Source organism: Mus caroli, chromosome 2 (genome assembly GCF_900094665.2).
Source record: "Mus caroli chromosome 2, CAROLI_EIJ_v1.1, whole genome shotgun sequence".
Classification (NCBI taxonomy): Eukaryota; Metazoa; Chordata; class Mammalia; order Rodentia; family Muridae; genus Mus; species Mus caroli.
In genome coordinates, this window is record NC_034571.1 from 149,806,107 (window position 1) to 149,826,146 (window position 20,040).

General features: G+C 48.3%; 1 protein-coding gene across 1 annotated transcript in view; it reads left to right on the forward strand.

Moving 5' to 3' along the window:
- Ctnnbl1 (catenin beta like 1) overlaps positions 1-20,040 on the forward strand; it is a 158,905-nt gene that overhangs the window by 116,205 nt on the left and 22,660 nt on the right. Inside the window, exon 12 of the mRNA XM_021154657.2 lies at positions 18,404-18,501. Within this exon, the coding sequence (XP_021010316.1) occupies positions 18,404-18,501 (98 nt within the window). The remainder of the gene's footprint in view (positions 1-18,403; positions 18,502-20,040) is intronic.

Genomic DNA, 20,040 nt, shown 5'->3' on the forward strand with positions numbered 1-20,040 from the left:
CTGAGTTCGAGGCCAGCCTGGTCTACAAAGTGAGTTCCAGGACAGCCAGGACTATACAGAGAAACCCTGTCTCGAAAAACCAAAAAAAAAAAAAAGGAGGTAGCCCTAGACCAGAAAGTTAAATGACTTTTAATCTCCAAGGCAACAGTGCTGTAACTAGCTATTTCTGGGAATGGCAGAGGAAACTGGGTGATACTGGCAGGGCAGGGCAGCAAAGCACTACAAGTATTTCCTATTGGATAGTATGGGATGACAAACCTTTTTGTAACTTCATTTTAATTTTTAGGATAATGAGCCATGTTCTGGTAGGGTTCTTTCTGTATAGTTCATATTACGTTAGGTGTGCTTTGATGTAGGGGTCTCAGCTAAAATACAGTAGGAAAAGCATAGCCTTTTATTAGAATCTGGAGACACAAATTGAAGTCCCAGCTCATGCCAGCTGTAAACACTGAAGAACGAACTAGATATCTGGTCTATCTGGAAAGAGAACTGTTTGGTTTCAGACCCTGAGACAAGGGACTGAGGTGCATGTTTTACACACCAAAGCAGACCTGGCCTCCAGGTTCTCCCAGCATCCCTCAGTTCCTACCTGGCATACCTGCCCACCACCCTGAACTTTCCAGCCCAGGGCCTGGGCTGTCCTTCCCTCCGAGGCTCCTCCCTATATGATCCAGACCTGTTGGGCTCAAGCTCACTTGCTCACACACGTGCTCTCTTGATCTCTCTTGCTTGCATGTTCTCTCCCCTCCCCCTCCTCCTCTTCCTCCTCCTCTTCCTCTGCATGCCCTTTCTTTCTCTTTACGCCCTTCTCTCCCCATGGCAGCTTCCCTGGCCTCCCTCTTTGGGGCCAGTGGACTCTTTCTTGCTGGAGAGCAGCTTCCCAATAAACCTGCCTTTACTATGATCTGATCTGACTTGAACTGGTTCATTTTACCTGCAGAGAAACAATCTATCATGAACCAAAAGCATTCCCAAGTAAACTTGCAAGAGAAAGGAAGTAGGGACTTCCCACACGGACCAGACCCGGAGAAGAGCTGTTCAGCAAAAGGAAGAGCAGGTACAAAGGCACAGAGATCCCCACAGGGCTCTAAAAAGGCCAGGCTTCCTTCCAGTGTGCAGGCCAATGTAGCAAGCCATACTGCTGCCTGCCCTCCACATACTCAGACCGGTGACCAGGAGGGCAGGGGCCAGGTACTTCTGGTCACAGTGTGTGGCTCTTTGGGAATGAAGGAGCCACAAGTCATTATTTTGGTTAACACCTGGAGTGCTACTAAATTTTTTTTCTTTCTAGGATCACATATAGGACTTCTTTTTTTTTTTTTCTTTTTTTCAAGAATTATTCATTTTATTTATATGAGTACACTGACACTGTCTTCAGACACATCTGAAGAGGAAATCAGAGAGCATTACACAGATAGTTGAAAGCCACCATGTGGTTGCTGGGATTTGAACTCAGGACCTCTGGAAGAGCAGTTGGTACTTTTAACCGCTGAGCCATTTCTCCAGCCCCACATGTAGGAATTCTTAAGGCAGACCTTTCATTAAACTCCCTTCACTCTGGCTCCCACGTGTGATGTCAGTTATGAACAACACAATAGTACAGGTACCTCCTGAGTGCAGTCTTGGTTCTTACCTCTGCCTCTCAGATTCTTTCCCAAGTGATGACAGCCCTTTTCTGTCACTGGCTCACTCTGGGAATTGCTGCCTCTTTCCAAACTGTCCTTGGCTCTTTCAGGGTCCTAGAGAAGACAAGTGACTGCCTCCAGTGCCTCTAAAACAGGAATCTGGTCGCACTTCTGTTTGAGCCTTTAAAGCCTTCTTACTACAGATCTAGAATAAAACTAGACCCTGGTGCACGCCTTTAATTCCAGTACTTGGGAGGTAGAGGCAGGTGGATCTCAGAGCTAGTTCCAGGACAGCCAGGGCTACAAAGAGAAACCCTGTCCCGAAAAAACAAAGAACAAAAACCTAAACCATTACGTAGCATGGGAGACCAGCCGGTTACCTTCTCCAGCAGCATCTTGTCCTTCCTGAAGTCCTGTTTCTAGTGGTCTGACTGCACAGTTCCTCCCCAGCACGCCCCAGGATGCCTTCTTCTCCCTTCCATGCTTGCACAGGGACAGACGCCTTCCCTGACTCATTCTCTGAGAGCTTTGGGATTCCCCATCTTTTTGCTTTCTTGCAGCCTGTCCTGCTTTCCCACTGACTTCTCCTCCACCTCTCTCCACCTACCCCCACTTATATCCAGCAGTATCCTAGGGATTGGCTGGCTGGTTTCTAGTCAGCAGGAGCTCTGCCAGGCAAGGGCCAGGTGAGGGGTGGGGTGAATGGAACTCTTGTCGGGTGTATCTCTTTATGAAAACTCAGTTGGGAGAAGAAAAGTTTCTTTATTATGGGAATTTTCAAGATCTATAAAGCATATCTGCTGAGCTCTCGGGCTTGCCCGTCACCCCGTTCTGATGATTGGTATTTTGCCAATCTGGTTTCATCCTGCTTCCCACCCCTTTTTTTTCCTAGAATATTTTAAGGCATCCCTAGACAGGGTGGAATTTTGTCTCATATGGAATGTTTATCAAATCAGTAACCGCTAAGAACAAGAGCCCTGAATTTAGCCATTTTTCTAGCTGGAATGTGTTTGTTAATATTGAGACCCACTAACAGTTGAGCAGTTAGATGTCAGAAGTAGCCTAGCTCATGTCTCTCAGCCTTGTCTCTGATGACACTTTAAAGCAGGGCATGCTTCAGTGTGAGGGGCTGTCCTGTGTGTATAAGGCTTTCGGCGGCACGTCTGTCCTCCACCTACCAGAGCCCAGTGACATCTCCCACCGTCACAGATACACACAGCAAAATTGCAAAGTGTCTCCCACCCTGGGCTCCTCCCACTCAGCTCCTCCCCTTGAGAAAGGCCATGGGAGGATTGCTCAGTAGGCAGGGAAACTTCTGGTTCTGACGATGCCTATTAGTACCCTGGAGAGTAAAGTCTGCTTTCTGTTCCCTGTGCCATATCCCATCATGCCACTCAGAGCCACTGGGATGAGGTACAGGCTTCCTAGACTTGAACCATTTTATTTTAAGCTTACCCTGGACTTGCTTACAAGTAAATGAGACTCAGGCTATGGTTATTTTATTTGGCCTTGACAATTACTGGTGGGGTCACCCCCTAATCTACTCTTCTAACCTCTGGCCTCCCCACCTCCCCAGCGGTGTACCCCAGTACTTGTTTCTCTTGGCCATGGCCATGTGCTCACCACCCATCTCCCTCATGGCGGCTTCCTCTCTCTCCCTCGGTTTTCCTCCTCCCGTTTCAGGTCACTCCAAACCTACCTACCTCTACCTCCAGTAATTACCTGTAGCCAATTTTGTTTAACCAATAGTTTTAAATCAAGAAATAAGGTTTACACAACAAAAGCTGGTAAACATAAACTGTCATAACCTAAACCTATGGGTATAAAATGTAACATTCACTACATAGCAGAACAGACTTCAGCAATGGACAGACCTGTGTTCCCCGTGGGTGTGACTCACCAAGCAAGAGAGCCCTTGGCCAGCTTCCAGGAGCTCTAGGAAAGCAGCAGCAGCTGGGTAGGTTGTTCCAGATCTACACCCATGCCCTCATGGGCCAGGCTGGTTGCCACACCCTTGCACGAGGTACTGCTGACAGGGGGCATCTCTCCTGGGGAATGAATCTTTGATTCCAGAGCAGTCCAAGGAGCATTTGTTTCACAGAAATTACTTTGAAGTCCATTTTTGCCAGAAACCATCTGTTTTATATAAAACAAAAGGACACTGGTGATTTTCTTCACAATGGGCTCTCTGCTTAGTTCCTTCAACTCCGCTCACTAAGTAGTATCTGGAAAACTGTATGCTAGGGAACATAATTCCCTAGGAAGGCACAGCACCTGGCTGGGCCTTATTTGTTTCCATTTGTATAGGGAGAATCCTGTGTAAGGGAGCCACAAAGGCGGCTCCCCACAAAGAGGTGGGGAGCACACACAACACAGGGCCTGCATTGCGTGAGCCCCTGGGTTCTGCTCCAAGCACCACCTCCCTCACATCCCCCACAACAAAAAGGAAGGAAGGAAAGAAAGAAAATGGAGAACTGACTGGCATGGAGTCTGTTATGGAGTTCTAACAGATGGTTTTCCCTCCTTGGACCCATTGGGGAAGGCAGGAACAGCCTCGTGCTCACCCCCTGGTCATTTGTTCTTTTCTCTCTTCTTCCTTTTCTTCCTCCTCCCCCTCTTCTTCTTCTTCCTCCTCCTCTTCTTTTTCTTCTTCCCTTCCACCTCCTCCGTCTCTGTTTTTTAGGTAGGGTCTCACTGTGTAGCCCTGGCTGGCCTGGGACTCTCTGTGTACACCAAATAGACCGTTCGTGGCCTCACATGCCCAGCCTCCCCAGCTCTTTATTATGTACCTATGAGGTGGTTGCCCTGGTACATGGAAGAAAGCTTTGACATCCAGCCCCTAGCCCAGGTGGATTAGGAGTCACTGAGCCCTCTCTTCCTGAGAAGGGATCCCACACCTGTTAGAGTGTGACCTCAGACATTTTCACAGAAGGCTTGACTTCCTGTGTGAATGATCAGGGAATGGTTTAGTTTGTTCACTCAGACATGGAGTGAAGGAACATGGAACAGACATGCTGTACTGAAATGCCTTCATCTTCTTGCTCTGAAACCCTCTGACCTCGCACCATGCCATGTCAAGCCTCGAGCAAATAAGCACAAGCTGCTTTGGGTCTGTGCGCAGTTTTCTGGTTTCTGTGGCTATCAGCAGATCCCTGAAGCTCAACAGTTGGTGAGGCCTCAGGCATCTGTACATGACCCTGGTGTTTAGTGTGGAAGGATCAGATGGGGCTGTTGGGGACTAAGACAGCCTCCAAATAAGGTGAAAGTGGTAGGGATGACTTTAGCTTATTCTAAAGGGCCTTGACTTCCACTCTTGCATCTTCAACATACATATGCTTGCATGTGCGTGCACACACACATATATACATGCATGCACTACTTTTCAAAGCATGCACAGTGCATGGGGAGTTTAGGAGTATGAAAATAACTCCCATGTCTTAAGTTGTTATGGTCGGCTCTGCTGCCCCGGGCAGCCCCTATAATTGGGATGCACAAGTAGGGAAGAGCAGATCTGCTGATGGAGTGTGGGAGTTTCTGACATCTGTGCCTGGCCTCTGGGTACCAGTCCGGGCCAAGCATGGTATGCCAAGCAGTTATACTGTGCCTCAATCCTATAGAGCTCTTTGACAATACACTGAGCTAGCCATCAAGGACACTTTACAAAAGAAAAATGTCACAGTACAAATATCCTAACCGTTTGTCTCATTTTAGGATCTAAAGATGTTTTTATGTGCTTCATTGCAAAGGAATGACAGTACCTAGATAATTCACTTCCCAAACTCTGAAAGAGCTTGTAGGCCACAGTGAGCTTTCATTTAGATGAAATACTCTGAAAGCAAAAGGCAGGGAACTGAGCTGAGCTGTGGCTGCTGCAGGGCTTTCTCCTTCAGAGGCCTCACCCAAGCCTCCATGTGGCCAGAGAAGCTGGTCTCTGTCAGCACTCAGCTCCATGGGGATGACACATATGGGCATCCCTTGTAAAATGAAGGTGTTGAACTCCAGGCAGAAGCTTTCTGGTTCTTCCTACCAGTGTCTGGTCTGTGTATAATCATGGGAGTGCCCTGAGGAGAAGCGTGCCTTTCCACCGGCAGTTGATGTGCTTCTGAGGCTTCTCCTGTTGGCATGCAGGCCTGCTTCTGAGAATAGGGCTGCCTGTGTGCACGTCCCTCTGCTTAGGAGCAACCTCGGGACACTCGGGACAGTTAGGCTCTCTTTTTGCTTTGGGGAGTCCTAAGAAAGAACTTAAGGATAAGGGGTCATCAGAAGATGCAGGATTACTGCTGAGAGCAAGAGGTGTGTATTGTCTCTCCTGGGTAAGACAATCCGGAGGCCAGCAGAGCCATTCTGATGCTTCAGGGTGTCCTGCCATTCTTATCTCAAGGCCAGAAGTGTTTGTTGGCCCTCAGTGGGCCCCCAAGCGCCTATGAAAGGCCTGGCTGTGCTTTTCAAGATTGTTTTATGGTCCCAGATGGCTGCTAGTGCCCTGGTTATAACTCTTATATTCCAAAGAGCAGGAAAGAGACAGGGAAGGACAGCCGGGATATGTCCCTTCCTAAAGGTCTCAAATGCCAGCCCAGCCTACATCACTGATGTAAAGTTAGCCATGTAGTCCTGCAAGGTTTTGTTTGTTTTGTTGAAAGATCTCTATATTTAAAATGGGCTCTAGCGCTGAGAAATCTGAGGTGGCCCACTGTGGGTGGGCAGTGGCAGCTTGAGCCGTTCTGCTTCCTGTCCTTTGTATATGGCCTCTCGTGCCAATGTGACCAAGCCTGCACTGGGGTTCAGAAGTCAAATGGTGCTCTCCAGAGCCATTGTCATAAGGACACGCTGCTGCTGCTGCTGCTGCTGCTGCTGCTGCTGCTGCTGCTGCTGCTGCTGCTGCTGCTGCTGAAGTGATAGGGTTGGCATCCCTGATAGATCACATTACAGCAGCCCGAGAAAACTGCAGATGAAGAGACCCCACTTCCCACAGATCATAGCGCACACATGGTAGGTCTTACATGCAGCTCCCCTCTCCCTGAAGTCTAGACCATTGTGCTCCAGGAGCACTTCTCCTAGGGAACCTTGGGCCTATGAGAAGCCACACCGTTCAGCCCTGGTCCCTGGGCTATGGGAGCCAGGCAGTAACACACAGAAGCTTTTCCCCGGGTTCCAGCTTTAGCAGGATAGCACTTAAGTACTTCCCTAATCCGTGTGATTCTGGGCCGATGAAGGGAATCCCAGGGGAAGGAAAGCCAACTCAGGCGGTGCTGCACCTCTCTGCACCCAGTGAGTGCAGGGTGTTTGTGGAGTCTCAGCACAACCCAGAAGTGAGAGCATTTAGTTAAATTTAGTGATGCTTCAGGTAGAACAGGCTTCGGTGGGAAACGGCATTCGCAGTTTCAGATAGCGAGTCTGAGAACTGCTTTTCAGAGAGTTGCCTTTGGAAAGCACTTCCTTTGTACCCAGTTCATGCTCCTCTCACTTCTGCCTCCTCCTCAGCCTTTTCTTAAGAAAATTTCAAACGTAGAAAAGGTGAAAGAAATTTGGAGCAAATGCTGCCATACCTGGCACTGGCTGCCGCTCACGCCCCACCTGCCCTCTTTACCACTCTGTTACTTTTACGCGCCTCTCATCGCCTGGGTGACTTTTTGGTGCAGAATGTAAGTTGCAGACACCAGCGTATGTCACACTCCAGTGCTTATCATTAACCTCGCTTGTTATTGCTCGGTAAGACGGGGATGCACGGAGCTTGAGAGACTAGTGATGTGTTTGGGCAAGGGCACTGTCAAATACAGAACATTCTAGTACCCCAGAAAATTCCCTTTCACTAATCCTCCCTGCCCCCATAGAGATAACTTACCGCTGTTCCTTTTTCCCCACCACAACAAGGTTAGCCTCACCTAGATCTTCACTAGGGGGCCACACAATGCCTTCTTGTCTACTGGGTAAGGCATCCACTCTGTGTGCCCTTTGTGAAGTTCGTTCATAGTTCAGGTATACATTGGTTCTTTTGTTGTTGCTGAGTAGAATTCTGTTATGTAGATAAACTTCATTCTTCCTGTTAATAGGCTGTTCCAGAATTGGACTTTGGGGAATAGAGCTGCCAGGAACACTTGTCCAAGACTCAGTGGTTTCATGTTTCCATGACCTCATGTTGGGTCACTCACTAGTTTGTGTCTTTTTTATAACTAGCAGGCTATCTAAGTCATTCTCACCCCATAGTCAAGAAAAGGTCCCCAGGCTGTAGGTGGACAAAAGACCCATAGAGAGTTTTTCTTGGGGTGTGGACTAAAAGTCTATTCTCCTAGTTCCATTGTACATCCCCCTCCCTCCCAGAGGAAGATGGCCGAGCCTGAGACTCTTGAGGGAAGTCATTGACTATTTTAGATTCTGCTTAGGGATAGTTTACTGTTAGAGATGTCTGAATGCAGTGAAAGCTTGTTTGGTGCCTGTGGTTCTGTGAGACGCCTCCCTGCCCCTTTTCCAGGATGACCCTCTTAGAACACACATAGTGCTACTTGTTTCTGCTGACTGACCTGTGTCATATGCAATGAAGTCCAGATTCTAGTCTGAGGTGCGGGATTCTAGCTTACGCCTCCTACACTTCCCTATTTGCTCCACCCTTGCCCATCTGTTCTTCATGTCTCTGTGCCCCAGCTTCTTGCACTTTGTCTGGCATACTCTTACTCCTCTGCCCCCATGTTCCACTGCTGGGAAACTGGAGCATTTCGTTTGCCCTGACCCTCCTCTCCCTCCCTTCTCAGGGATTTAGATGTTTTATGTGTGTGTGTGTGTGTGTGTGTGTGTGTGTGTGTGTGTGTGTGGCAGGACTGAGGACCTGTGGCTTAGTGTGACAAGGGCTCTGATGGACAGCAGAGTGTGAGAGCGTTCCCACACATCCTCCCTGGTGCTCCGCTTTGAAAGCTTCACCGAGGGGAAGTAGCTTGTGGTTTTATCTGCCTCACTAGCAGGGTTGGGGGCTGTTGTAACACTTAAGGGAAAGGATGAGCTTGGTTACTGTAGAACTGACCAGGTCATTTGTTCCTTGTTGGGAAATGGGGAGACTGGTCAAAGTGACCTGTAGGTTGTTGTGAGAGTGAAACGACATGAGACATGCAGAGTGCACACAGACACATTGTAGTTTGCATGTGTGCTGCCATCTTAAGCCCCCACATATGCCTGCCTGCCATGTATTGAATATTCAGGGGAGGTTGGAGAAGAATACATGTATTTTATGTGTGTACCAAAGAGGCTATACATAGATGCTCATACAGATGCATCTGTCTTTTGAAGAGTGATCTGACTGGCATCAATATTCAACAGGAGGGGCTGAGCATACACGTGTGACTCTGCATGGCTCAATACATCCCTGACTAGGCAGATGTCCATTATCATGAAGTGTAAGAAGAGAAAAAAAAAACAATAATAATAAAGGCAGAAGATATGACTATGACTTGATTTGACAGGGCCTCCTGCTACTTCAGCTACCAGTGCAGACCATGAGGCAGATTAATCTGTATTCCAGCACACCACTGCTGAGGCTGGGATCGATCTAATTAGGGTATTTTGAACATCCTGTTTGCATCTAGAATCTTAGCAGAAACCAGGATGTCAGTCCATCTGGGTAGCTGAAGGGAGGTGGGCAGTGGGCTCAGTACTAAAACTGGATGGCTGTAATTTTAGAGCATAAAAACAGCATGGCATTTGGTTTCCTTAAAACAAAGGCACCCGTGGCCTTGGGTGTTGAGTGGAAACAAAGGCAGCATGGCCTGAATTTTAAAGAAGCCTTGCTGGATCTGACCAGGATATAGCCTGATGTGTGAAGAACAGGGACCATTTCCATCCTATTAGAACCCTGGCTGACCTATGTGTGTGTGTCCTTAGCCAACCATTTGGACCGTTGGAAGGCAGGTGGAGGTTCTGAGGCTGTAGAATGGCCTGCCAAGCCTGGCGAGATGGATGGCTCGGCAGGTAAAGGCACTCGCTGCCAAGCCTGACAGCCTGAGTCAGAGCCCTGAGACTTACATGGTGGGAGGAGAGAGCCAACTCCTCCACATGTACCACAGTGCACACACACACGCACACACACACACACACACACACACACAAAACCCCTCTTCAAGACACAGGTAGTTTTGCACAGTCCTACATTCATCTCTATGGTCCTCTGCTTGCTATGGTAGCTAGCACATAGAAGATATTCAGAATGCTTTATGTCCTATCACTGACCACAACTGAGGAACGATAAGCTATTTTTTATAGTTCTGCAAATTATGTATTCTCTTTTCAATAAATGGTTATTATGGCTAAATGTGTTCATTTTTATTGAAAGGTAAGCTCATCTCTGCTTAGATATGATGTGTCCTTCAGCTTCCTATAAACAGCTACTACTTGCCTCAGGGATGTCTGCGGGTCTCCAGAATTTTGTATTATTTGGCTTTATAGACAGTCACACCCCAGCACTTTATTTTAATTTATTGTAGGATTAAAGAACAAGAGTGAAGTTGACCTTGCTCCATTTTAGTGTTAGAAAGATATTTTCTCACCAGGACCCAGGCAGACAAACACTCGGCAGGGACTATGGAACCAGAAAAGTGTGGAAGGAGAGAGCCAAGCCCCCAGTGCACAGGTGAAGAAGTCCCACGAAGCTCTTTTTGGTGCAGCACATCTTAGGTTGCCATCTGATGAGTGAGCACTGTGCACGTTCCCTTGAGACAATGGATTTAATAGGTGATGGATCAGCCTCATCTTACAAACAAGGAAATTGAGGCAGAGAAAACAGCCACTCTGAGGTGTAATAGGACTGCTGGGGGCAGGATTTGAACTCAAGCCTGGATGGTTCTGAAGCAAGGACTTGTGGAGGGGGCTTGTCTCTCTCTGCAGGGACCTGATACCCACCTCCTCTTAGGAGCAGGTCTCTCTAGAGGGGAAATGGCTGTTCTCACAGAGTGAGGCGCTGCTAACCCAATGCATCTTGGGATTTAGACCTCACTAACTTTTAAGAAACACTGACCTGTTCAATTTTTTGCAAAATGGTGTACACCAGAAACCTACTTGGAATGACTCCCTCAGCCTGTGCTAGTCTGGAAAGCCCTGGTTTGCGTTTAAGTGAGAATCCTTAACTGAGACACCATCTCTAAGAGAGGTGGATGCCCAGAGTCCATGCTGAAGTATTCCTCAGATTCTACAGTAGACTGGTTTGAGGAACAGAGGGAAGGAGGGAGGGATGGCAGGAGGGAGGGATGGCGGACAGGCCGGCTGTAGATTGTAGATTCCTGTGCTCCTTCGAATGTGCTTTTAACCTGAGGCAAGTCATACCCTTCCCTAGGCCATTGTTTCTATATGAAGAACCCCAGGGGAAGTAGACTAGAGAGCTCTAGCCCCTTCCAGCTCTGAAAATCATAAAACTCTTAACTGCCCTGGAAAATCAAACTTTTAGCAATCTAGCTCATTGCTAATCGCCCTGGAGAGGCCCTGAGGAGAGTAAAGGGGGAAGGGTGGACCAGAGCCACCCCTCCAGGCAATTTCAGTAATTAGTGTAGGAGGCAGCCAGTTGTATGACTATTGAGCAGGATGCCCAGCAGGCAGGGAGTTACATGGGCACAGTGTCTGTGCTGGCTCAGACATTCCACCAGGATGCCAAGATGCCAGCCTCTCTCACCAGTGAATTGAAAAATGGAGGTTTACTTGACCCTCCCCTTTGTGGGTTCCAGGGGTAACATGTGGGATGTATAGATGTGGTGTGGTGTGGTGGATTGTGTATGTGGCACCTGTGTGGCATGTATGTATGTGGAGCATGTGTGCCTGGTAGGAGGATATATGTCTATGTGTTCTTCTCTGTCGTGGAGCTCCTGCATCTACACGTCCACACTGACAGCTCCGTAGCCATCCTTCACCTCCATTTTATGCTGTCGAAATGACAGAGCAGCTGAGCGGTGCTGGCCAGCAGATAAACCTGTTATCTCCTCTGCTCTCTGTGCCAGCGGCTCTCCCCATCTCCTTGGTGTATGAAAAATTGACACTACCATGGGCTGAAATCTGTTCTTAGGGAAGCTACATTTATTAGTAGCTAATGAAACCTGTGTGCTAAAACTTGGGGTGGCTGGAGTGTTTCCCTATGACATGACAGGCCAGAGCTTACAGAGGTAGAAGAAACAAGGGCAGCTTTGGGCGTGCTTGGCTTAAAGCCCTATCAGTCAGGCAGGTGACAGCTTGCTTAGTGTACTGTGTTGGTGGTCAAGGTTTCTCCTGCCTAGACTGGGCTGAGCTGTGGACATGCATGCTAACTAAGAGTATCACAAACGTTCCTTTCATGGACCACATTTCCCTGCTTGAAACACAGTGTTCCAGATGCTTTCCCAGGCCCCAGTAACCCCTGCCCTCCTGGTAAGGCATAGAAAGAACAATCCCTTGTAACTTTCTTACCCATCAGAATCAGCAGGATTCAAAGGGGAGATGACTGCAGAGTATAAGGCTCTGGTTCGGTATTTGTGGAACTGTAAAATCCAAAGTCTCTTCTTTATTTAGACTCTGAAAGAAATTGCTTCTGGGAAGACTTAATTCTGTAAAGTGGGGAACACGGGTTGTTATTTGTGTCTTCCTCCATATGGCCTTTTGCTTCATTTTAGCCTTGTTAAAACTGTGGAGTTTTATAAATCCACATTTACATCGTGTCTGTCTTTTGGGCACAGTGAGCCCTTGGGGGCCTGTTTTTAGGTAGGGTTGGTTTCAGGTCTCCTCTCCATCTTTAAGAGCCAAAGGATTGGTTATAGTTTGGGGTTGGGTAACTTTTTCATACCTGGGATCGCAAACTCACCTCTCTGGGTTTTCTGTTCCAGATTAACAAGACTAAGATAAAAATAGCACTTTTCTCATAGCTTGGCTGTAAGGTGTGTTGACAAAATAGTGTTCTGTCACACATGCACGACAAATGCACGAGGTGCCAACCTGCTCCCAAGTAAGACTGGGGAGAAGAGTGCTGGAGCCAAACCCGGACCTGTGACCTCGTGCATGTGGTATAAGCATCTGCCTGCTGAGCTGTGCCTCTAGCTCACAAACAGGCATCTGAAGCAGGGTGAGAGCAGAGCAGCACACTGCTGCTAAGCCTGACTTTGAGTAAGAATTTCCGAAAGACAGATGGCAAACTAAGGAAAACATCCACAAGATATACAAAGAAGGTAGTTTCCTTAACTTACAAAGATCCCTTAGGAATCAAAGTTAAGAAAGCTCTAAGTTGGCAGGAGAAGCAAAACAAACATTAGTAAGCATGGTCTTATGAGTCAGTCATGTGCTACTGCGGTGGTGCTAAAGGAAGCCCTGCTAGCTGATGTAGCGGGACCTGAGTGTGCCTAGGAGAGTGTTTCTGGGACAAGTTAGCATTTGAATCAGGTGGCCGAGTAAAGATTACCCTCACCTGTGTAGGTGGGCATCACCCCATCTATTGAGAACTCTAAGTAATAGCAAAGAGGAGGGGCCAGACAGCCAACTTTCCCTGCCCTCAGACGTTCTCAGCCCTCCAAAGACTGGGGCTTAGTGTATTTGGCCAGAAGTCTAGGGCCTTTGGGCTTGCAGTGGGACTGCCCCCTCTTGCTTTCCCAGGTCTTCAGCTTGCAGATGCCTAGGATAAGATTCCTGAGTCACCCAAGCCAAACCCTCACGGGCCTCTGTATTGTAAGGTATCCTGCTGTTCCCTGGTTCAAGCACATAGGAAAAGAATGTTGCACAACTGCTAATCAAGGACGTGGGTGGGATAGGAGGGGGTCTGGTTCTATCTGCCCGGCTGTTGTCACTTCTCTTGGGTAGTGGACACTGTGAGAAAAGGTGTAGGGAGACATACTCAACAGTATGTCTTTGTGTATGTATACACATGGTATGTCGGAGGGAGCTTGTGTGCCACAGCCATCCCACACACGGAAGTCAGGACAGCGTAGTGAAGTCAGTTCTCCTTCCACTTTTATTTGAGTCCCAGGGTTTGAACTCAGGTTCCCAAGCTTGCATGGCAAGTGCCATCTTTACCTATTGAGCCATCTCTTTAGCCCAAATGGCATTTAACATTTTATGTGTGATTTTCATTTGAGTCACATATTTTATTTTTAAGGATATACTATAAGGGAAGAGAACATGCAAAAGTATGCCAACAGCATGTGAATGTCATTGCCCTTAATAAAAAAAAAAAAAAAAAAAAACTCAAACTAGAAGCTACCAAAAATACTCAGAAATGGCTCACTAGTTAAATTCAGTGGCATTCTAGATAGCGGTTTAAAAAAGAAAGCCTGTGCTGGTAAGGGCAGTTATATTTGGGAACATATATGTGTATAATATCAATTCTCTGTTGAGAATTTACCCAAGATACTTTGTGGGTTTTTCTTGGACGGTCAGACAGCGGGAGGAGAATGAGGAGAGGGGAATGCTGGCACCAACACTCGTGATGTTCCGTACGTCTGTGCCGTGTGTAGCTACTTTTTTACCACGTGCGTCTATCCATCCATTGCTCTCTGTTGGAATGGTCAGTAAAGCAAGAAGGAAGCCGTTTCCTCTGGTTACTGTAAGCTTGTCTTTCAACTTCCTAAAAGCTAAGACAGAGGGAGGAACCTTGATAAGGAAAAACAAAATATTCCTCAGGAAAGAAACCCGTTCTTAGGGTTCCAAGGGTTCCTAGGGTTCCTAGGGTTGGCCTGCAGGAATGCAGCTGCTGAGATGGGATTAAACCTTGAGAGCTCTGCTCTCTGCGCCCCCTCTAAATGCACTGGTGGTCCTGGGTGGCTGCTCTTACCAGTGTGTGCCTTTCACTCCATCCAGTGGCCTTTCTAAAATGTTCTTTCCTTTTCTGCATGGTTACCAGGATGAGGATTTTCAATTTTGTTTTCCAGTGGGAAGCACTAGGCAGATGTCCCATGCCTACCAAGTTGCTGTCACCTACCTGACACACTGCGCTGTCGTTGTCGATCTGTTCCCTCTGCCCTTCAGGAGCTCCTTCAGGTTAGGGATCCTGCTGTTTGGAGCCCTGAGCACTCCCTTCTCACACATGCAGAGTTTGGTAGTGAACACACGTGTTATCTGAAGTTGGATCTTACCGACCTCTGGCACCAACTAGGGTGGGCATGAGGCGCTTTGGGTTTCTCCATCCTGCAGAGAGCGGGTTGTCTCAGACACTGCATGAGAGCTGTCTGATGTTCCCTCTCTCCTTCTGTGCCTGTCAGATGCTTTATATGTAGATATACATGGAGGTTGTTCCCAGCTGCTGTGCTAAGTAACTTCAAAGTTTCAGGCCTGAGTATGAGATTCACTGCATTCCTTATGGCTCGTCTCACACCTGTTCACCAGCTGAAGGGATCAGAGTCCCTGCTCAATCAGCCTTGAGTAGTAGAACTGGGGTGTCCCACACTCTACCTTCTGGTCTTCTCTTCTTGGCTCATTCTGAGAGCAGCCTTGCTTCCCTCCCAACCCCCCTCCCTCCCCCCGCCAAACCCCCAGCCACAAGCCCCCAACCCCGCTGTGCCTTTGAAAATGTCCTGCTTATGCCATGCCCACTCCAGAGCAGAGCCTTCCTGGCACCTGGTAACCTGTTCTTCCTGTTCAGCATGCAAGGCAGCCTGTCTCTGGACCTAGGCTATACCCAGAGTATGAAGGCATTAAAAAGATATCTAGAACTCGGAAATGGTCTGTTTGGGGCCCACCACCAGCTCTGGCTGGTCATACAGAGTACCTGTTTCCTTCCCACTCATTTGCCAAGGTTTCCCAAAACACCAAACTGGAATGGGAGCTGGGCATAAGGAGTAACCAATGCAGATTAGAGTCCCTGTCTTCAGGCAATACATATTGAAGGGATTGGTGATCAAATTAGTAAACATATAGTGTGTGATGAAGAGAGAAGGACTATGAGACTATGAGAATGAGACTCCAGTCCAGCTGTGTAAGAGCTTTGCATTTTCAAAGAGTGTGGACAAGGAAGCAGAGAAATAGTAGAGAAGGCTGAGGCCTCTGAATCTGAGAGTAAGCATGGCTTCCCAGTAGGGAGCGGTCCTGGCAGAGGCCTTGAGGCAGGAGCACCTGTGTCATGTCAGAAGCAGCAGTCAGGCAGAGGTCAGGAGCCATTGCTGAAGAAACATCATGGTCTTCTGTGAAGACTATGCCCATGGGCAAGGATGGACACAAGGACACCTGCTAGCAGGCTATGGCATGTTGTGGGCTGGGATGAGAGTGTGCCAGACTAGAGTAGGGGACGGTTGTGATGGTGTAGAGCTGGGGTCACATTTGAAAGGGGAACTTGCAAGGTGACTCCATGAAGGATCTGCTGAGGGGCTTGAGAACCTGAGAATCTGGTTACAGTGCAGTAAATGGAGCCGGCTGGGGAGGGGGGGCAGGGTCTTGCTGTAGGCGGGTTAAGACAGCTGGGGGCAGGGGNGGGGATTGGGGGAGCAGTAGATTGTGTGACTCCAGTAGATATTTAAAGGGCAGGTCTGGCTATGGGTTCAAGTTTGTGAGTCTTAGCATGTAAATGGTTTCCAAAGACATAAGACAGGATGAGCGCAGCTCTGCGGATGTCTGAAAACAAAGGAGTCTGGTTTTATGGGGACCTGTAGAGAACTGTTTGGTTTCAACCAAGACAAGGGACTGGGGGGCATATTTTACATACCAAAGCAGACCTGGTCTCCAGGTTCTCCCAGCTTCCTCAGTCCCTACCTGGCATACCCTTCCTCCAACACAGAGACTTCCCTGGTCTTGGTCCTAGGGGCTAGTAAACTCCAGCTTCCTAGTAAACCTGCCTGCAATCTAATCTAATCTGGTTTGAATTGGCTCAGTTCACTGGTGACAGAGAAATACCCTATCAGGTGGGGCCAAAACCCAGGAAAAGTTGAGTCCCCAGCCCAATAACCCTGGTCTTTCCTGGCCACATGGGGACCACTTCTGTCCCTCTGTCCTACTCTTCAGACTCTGATGACCCATCCCCAGCTACTACCTGTCCAGGTCCAGGGCCCTCAGGGCTCTCTATTGAATTGAGGCCATGCCAGAGGTAGTTCCATTCCAAAGGCCTGGTCTTTGTTTGGGGGAGAGCTTTTGATACAGAGACCTCTTCCTTGACTTACCACTGACACCGATTCAGTAAGGACATATTCAAGCACAGGATGCCACGGCACATGTGGGCACATGCTTCCTAGTGGGTCTTTGAGGTTCACAGTCACAGAACTCAGAATTGTGAGTAGCATCTGCATGTGAAGGTACCCCTCGGTTGCCAGATAGCAGCTGCCGTCCATGCTGAGCAATTTTTCCCCGTTTAGTTTAATTGTTAAATTATTTTATTTATATGGGTGTATTGCCTCCATGTATGTCTGTGCACCATGTCTGTGCCTGGTGCTAACAGAAGAGGAAGGACAGCCAGTGCTCTTAACCTGACCTGTCCCTTCAACCCCACCCCCCATCCCTTTTTAGTGTATGTCTGCATGTATATGTACCAAGTTTGTGTGGGTGCCTGGTGAGACCACTAAGAAGATGTTGGATGCCATGGAGCTGGAGTTACAGGTGGCTGTCAGCCACCCCATGTGACTAGGAACCGAACCTTGGTCTTTTGAAAGAACAGTGAGCACTCTTAAACTCTGAGACATCTCTCCAGCACCGGCAATCTATTTCAAAATAAACTTGCTCGTTTCCTTATAAGTAGGAATCTGTGACCTTCTTTTCAAGGTCATTATTGAAGAATTTTTAAATGGGGGGTATGTGTACTCGCATGTGTGGGCCATGGTTTTGGTGTAGATCTGAGGGGGAAGGGTGCAGGCACATGTGTGGGCCATGGTGTGGGGGTAGATCTGGGGGGGAAGGGTGCAGGCACATGTGTGGGCCATGGTGTGGGGGTAGATCTAGGGGGACGGGGGGAAGGTGCAGGCACATGTGTAGGCCATGGTGTGGGGGTAGAGCTGGAAAACATTGTGGATGTCAGTCCTCACTTCTCTTGTTTGCTGCAGCATGTGCCAGGCAGCCCTCCTGGACCTTCTGGGAATCCTCCTGTCCCTTCTTCCTAGCTTGGTATAGAAGCCCCAGGGTTACAGACATGCCCTACCATGTGGGGCTTTATGTGGATTCTGGGATATGGACTCAGGTTCTTGTGCTTGTACACCCGCCCTCTACCCACTCAGCTGTCTCTCAAGATTTTTTGTAATGCTTGAAGAAAAACCTGTCTTCACCACTGAAGCCTGTGCCGGATCCTGTGGCTGTCCTCTCTGCGGGGCTAGAATAGCAGTTTCTGAGGGAGCTGCTGAGCTGCAGTGGCACAGGAGGGTGACACAGTATGACGTGCTTGCCTCCCGGCTCCCCTCAGCATCAAGTGGGGGTTAGCACAGCCGAGTTTGGGCGCCATCACCCTACGTATTTCATTCCAGGGCAGTTGCCAGGGAAAGTCACAAGGCAATTTGAGAAGTGACAGACATTTCTTATTTATTGTTCACTCAGTCCTGATGGTGTTTGTACTCTGTTCACGGTCAGTCCTGTAAGTGGGGGGTTAGTTTGAGGTTCTGGTGTGGACAGTACAAGTCAGTTAATTCCCGGCAAGATAGAAATTCTCACCTCCCTTTGGTCTCCTTGCTCTCTCTGTCCTTGAGGATGTCATCCTTCTGACTGTATCTGTGAGGCTCGCCAAGATCAGTTCGGTTTTCTGATGACACCGTTGATGCTCTTGTCTTATTAATCAATAGTCTCAGTCAGCTATGCCTCCTTCCTCCTCCTCTGATAGAGCAGACAGGCCTGAAGAGGTAGTAATTACTGCTCTGATCTCAGCGTGTTCTCTTCTCTCCTTCCCACCCCAGAGCATGTCTGTTCCATCCTGGCTTCCCTCCTGCGCAACCTGCGAGGGCAGCAGCGGACCCGGCTTCTGAATAAATTTACGGAGAACGACAGTGAGAAGGTGGGTGACCGTGGCCATGCAGATGGGGCCAGGAGCAGAGTGGTGTGGAGACAGCCCCTTACCTGAGGGTGCTGGGGCCAAGTGCTGCTGCTTTAACGTACCTTCACCAGCATGTGGGTCTGTTGCATTGTCTCTTGAAGGTTCTTACAAGTCTCCATGCCTCTGTTCAGTGCCCTTCCCTTGGAGTGCAGTACCTCCCTAGTGGCAACAATGGACACTTGGGGATAGAGGAGACTTTCAGGTGAGGGTCTGGTGGGTGTACAGCCCAGCCTGGTGATTGAGAACACCAGCTTTGGATTCAGAGGTCTGCAGTTGAGCTGATTTTGTTACTTTCAAGGTACATGGACTGCAGACATGGCTGAGTAAATGAAAGCACTTGCTATGCAACCAGATAGACCAGACTTTAGATACCCAGAATCCATGAGAAAGCTGTGGCCGCTACCTGTAATCCCTCCCAGAAGCCAGAGATGAGAGATCCCTGGGCGAGCAGGCTGACTGGGAACCAGGCTAGCTGGGGTCAGTGAGCTTTGGCTCAGCAAGAAAAGAGGAGAGCAAGCAAGGAAGAGACCTGGCGTCTGCCTTGAACCACCACATGCAGAAAGTTGTGTGCCGCTCTGAGCCTCACTTCCCCCAACTGTAAACTGGAGACTAGGTTGCAGGGCAGTTTGGATGAGCTGATTACATGAGCTCTCCACCAGGTTAGTGTTTCCCAACCTACCTACCTTCCTTTCTTTCTTTCTTTCTTTCTTTCTTTCTTTCTTTCTTTCTTTCTTTCTTTCTTTCTTTCTTTTCTTTTCTTTTCTTTCTTCCTTCCTTCCTTCCTTCCTTCCTTCCTTTCTTTCTTTCTTTCTTTCTTTTTTTCTTTCTTTCTTTCTTTCTTTCTTTCTTTCTTCCTTTCTTCCTTTCTATTTATTTATTTATTATATGTAAGTACACTGTAGCTGTCTTCAGTCACTCCAGAAGAGGGAGTCAGACCTCATTATGGATGGTTGTGAGCCACCATGTGGTTGCTGGGATTTGAACTCAGGACCTTTGGAAGAGCAGTCGGTGCTCTTAACCACTGAACCATCTCTCCAGCCCGATTCCCAACCTTCCTAACGCTGCAACCCTTTAATACAGTTTCTCCTGTTGTAATGACCCCCAACCGTAAATTTATTTTCATGGTTACTTCATAACTGTAATTTCTGTTATGAATTATAAGTATCTGATAATAGACTGCTGTGAACGGGTTGACTGACCTTCCCAAAGGTAAGGAAGGACAGACAGGTCTTGAGAAGGAGCTGCTGAGCAGCCCTGGGTAGGCTGTGGAAGCTGGTGGTAATGGTCTCTATGCTAACTGAGAGTGATGGCACTTCAGATTGCCAGTTCTCATCCCGAACCAATAGAATTCAGCAGTAGCAGTAGCAGCCATTCACTGAGCCACTGCTGTGGGGTGGGGAACCAGCAGCCCCCTTCATTGCACTGTGTGAAGCTGTAGTTATACTAGAGTCCCTGACATTCACATTCTCACTAGGAAACTGAAAGTTAGAGACATCCAGG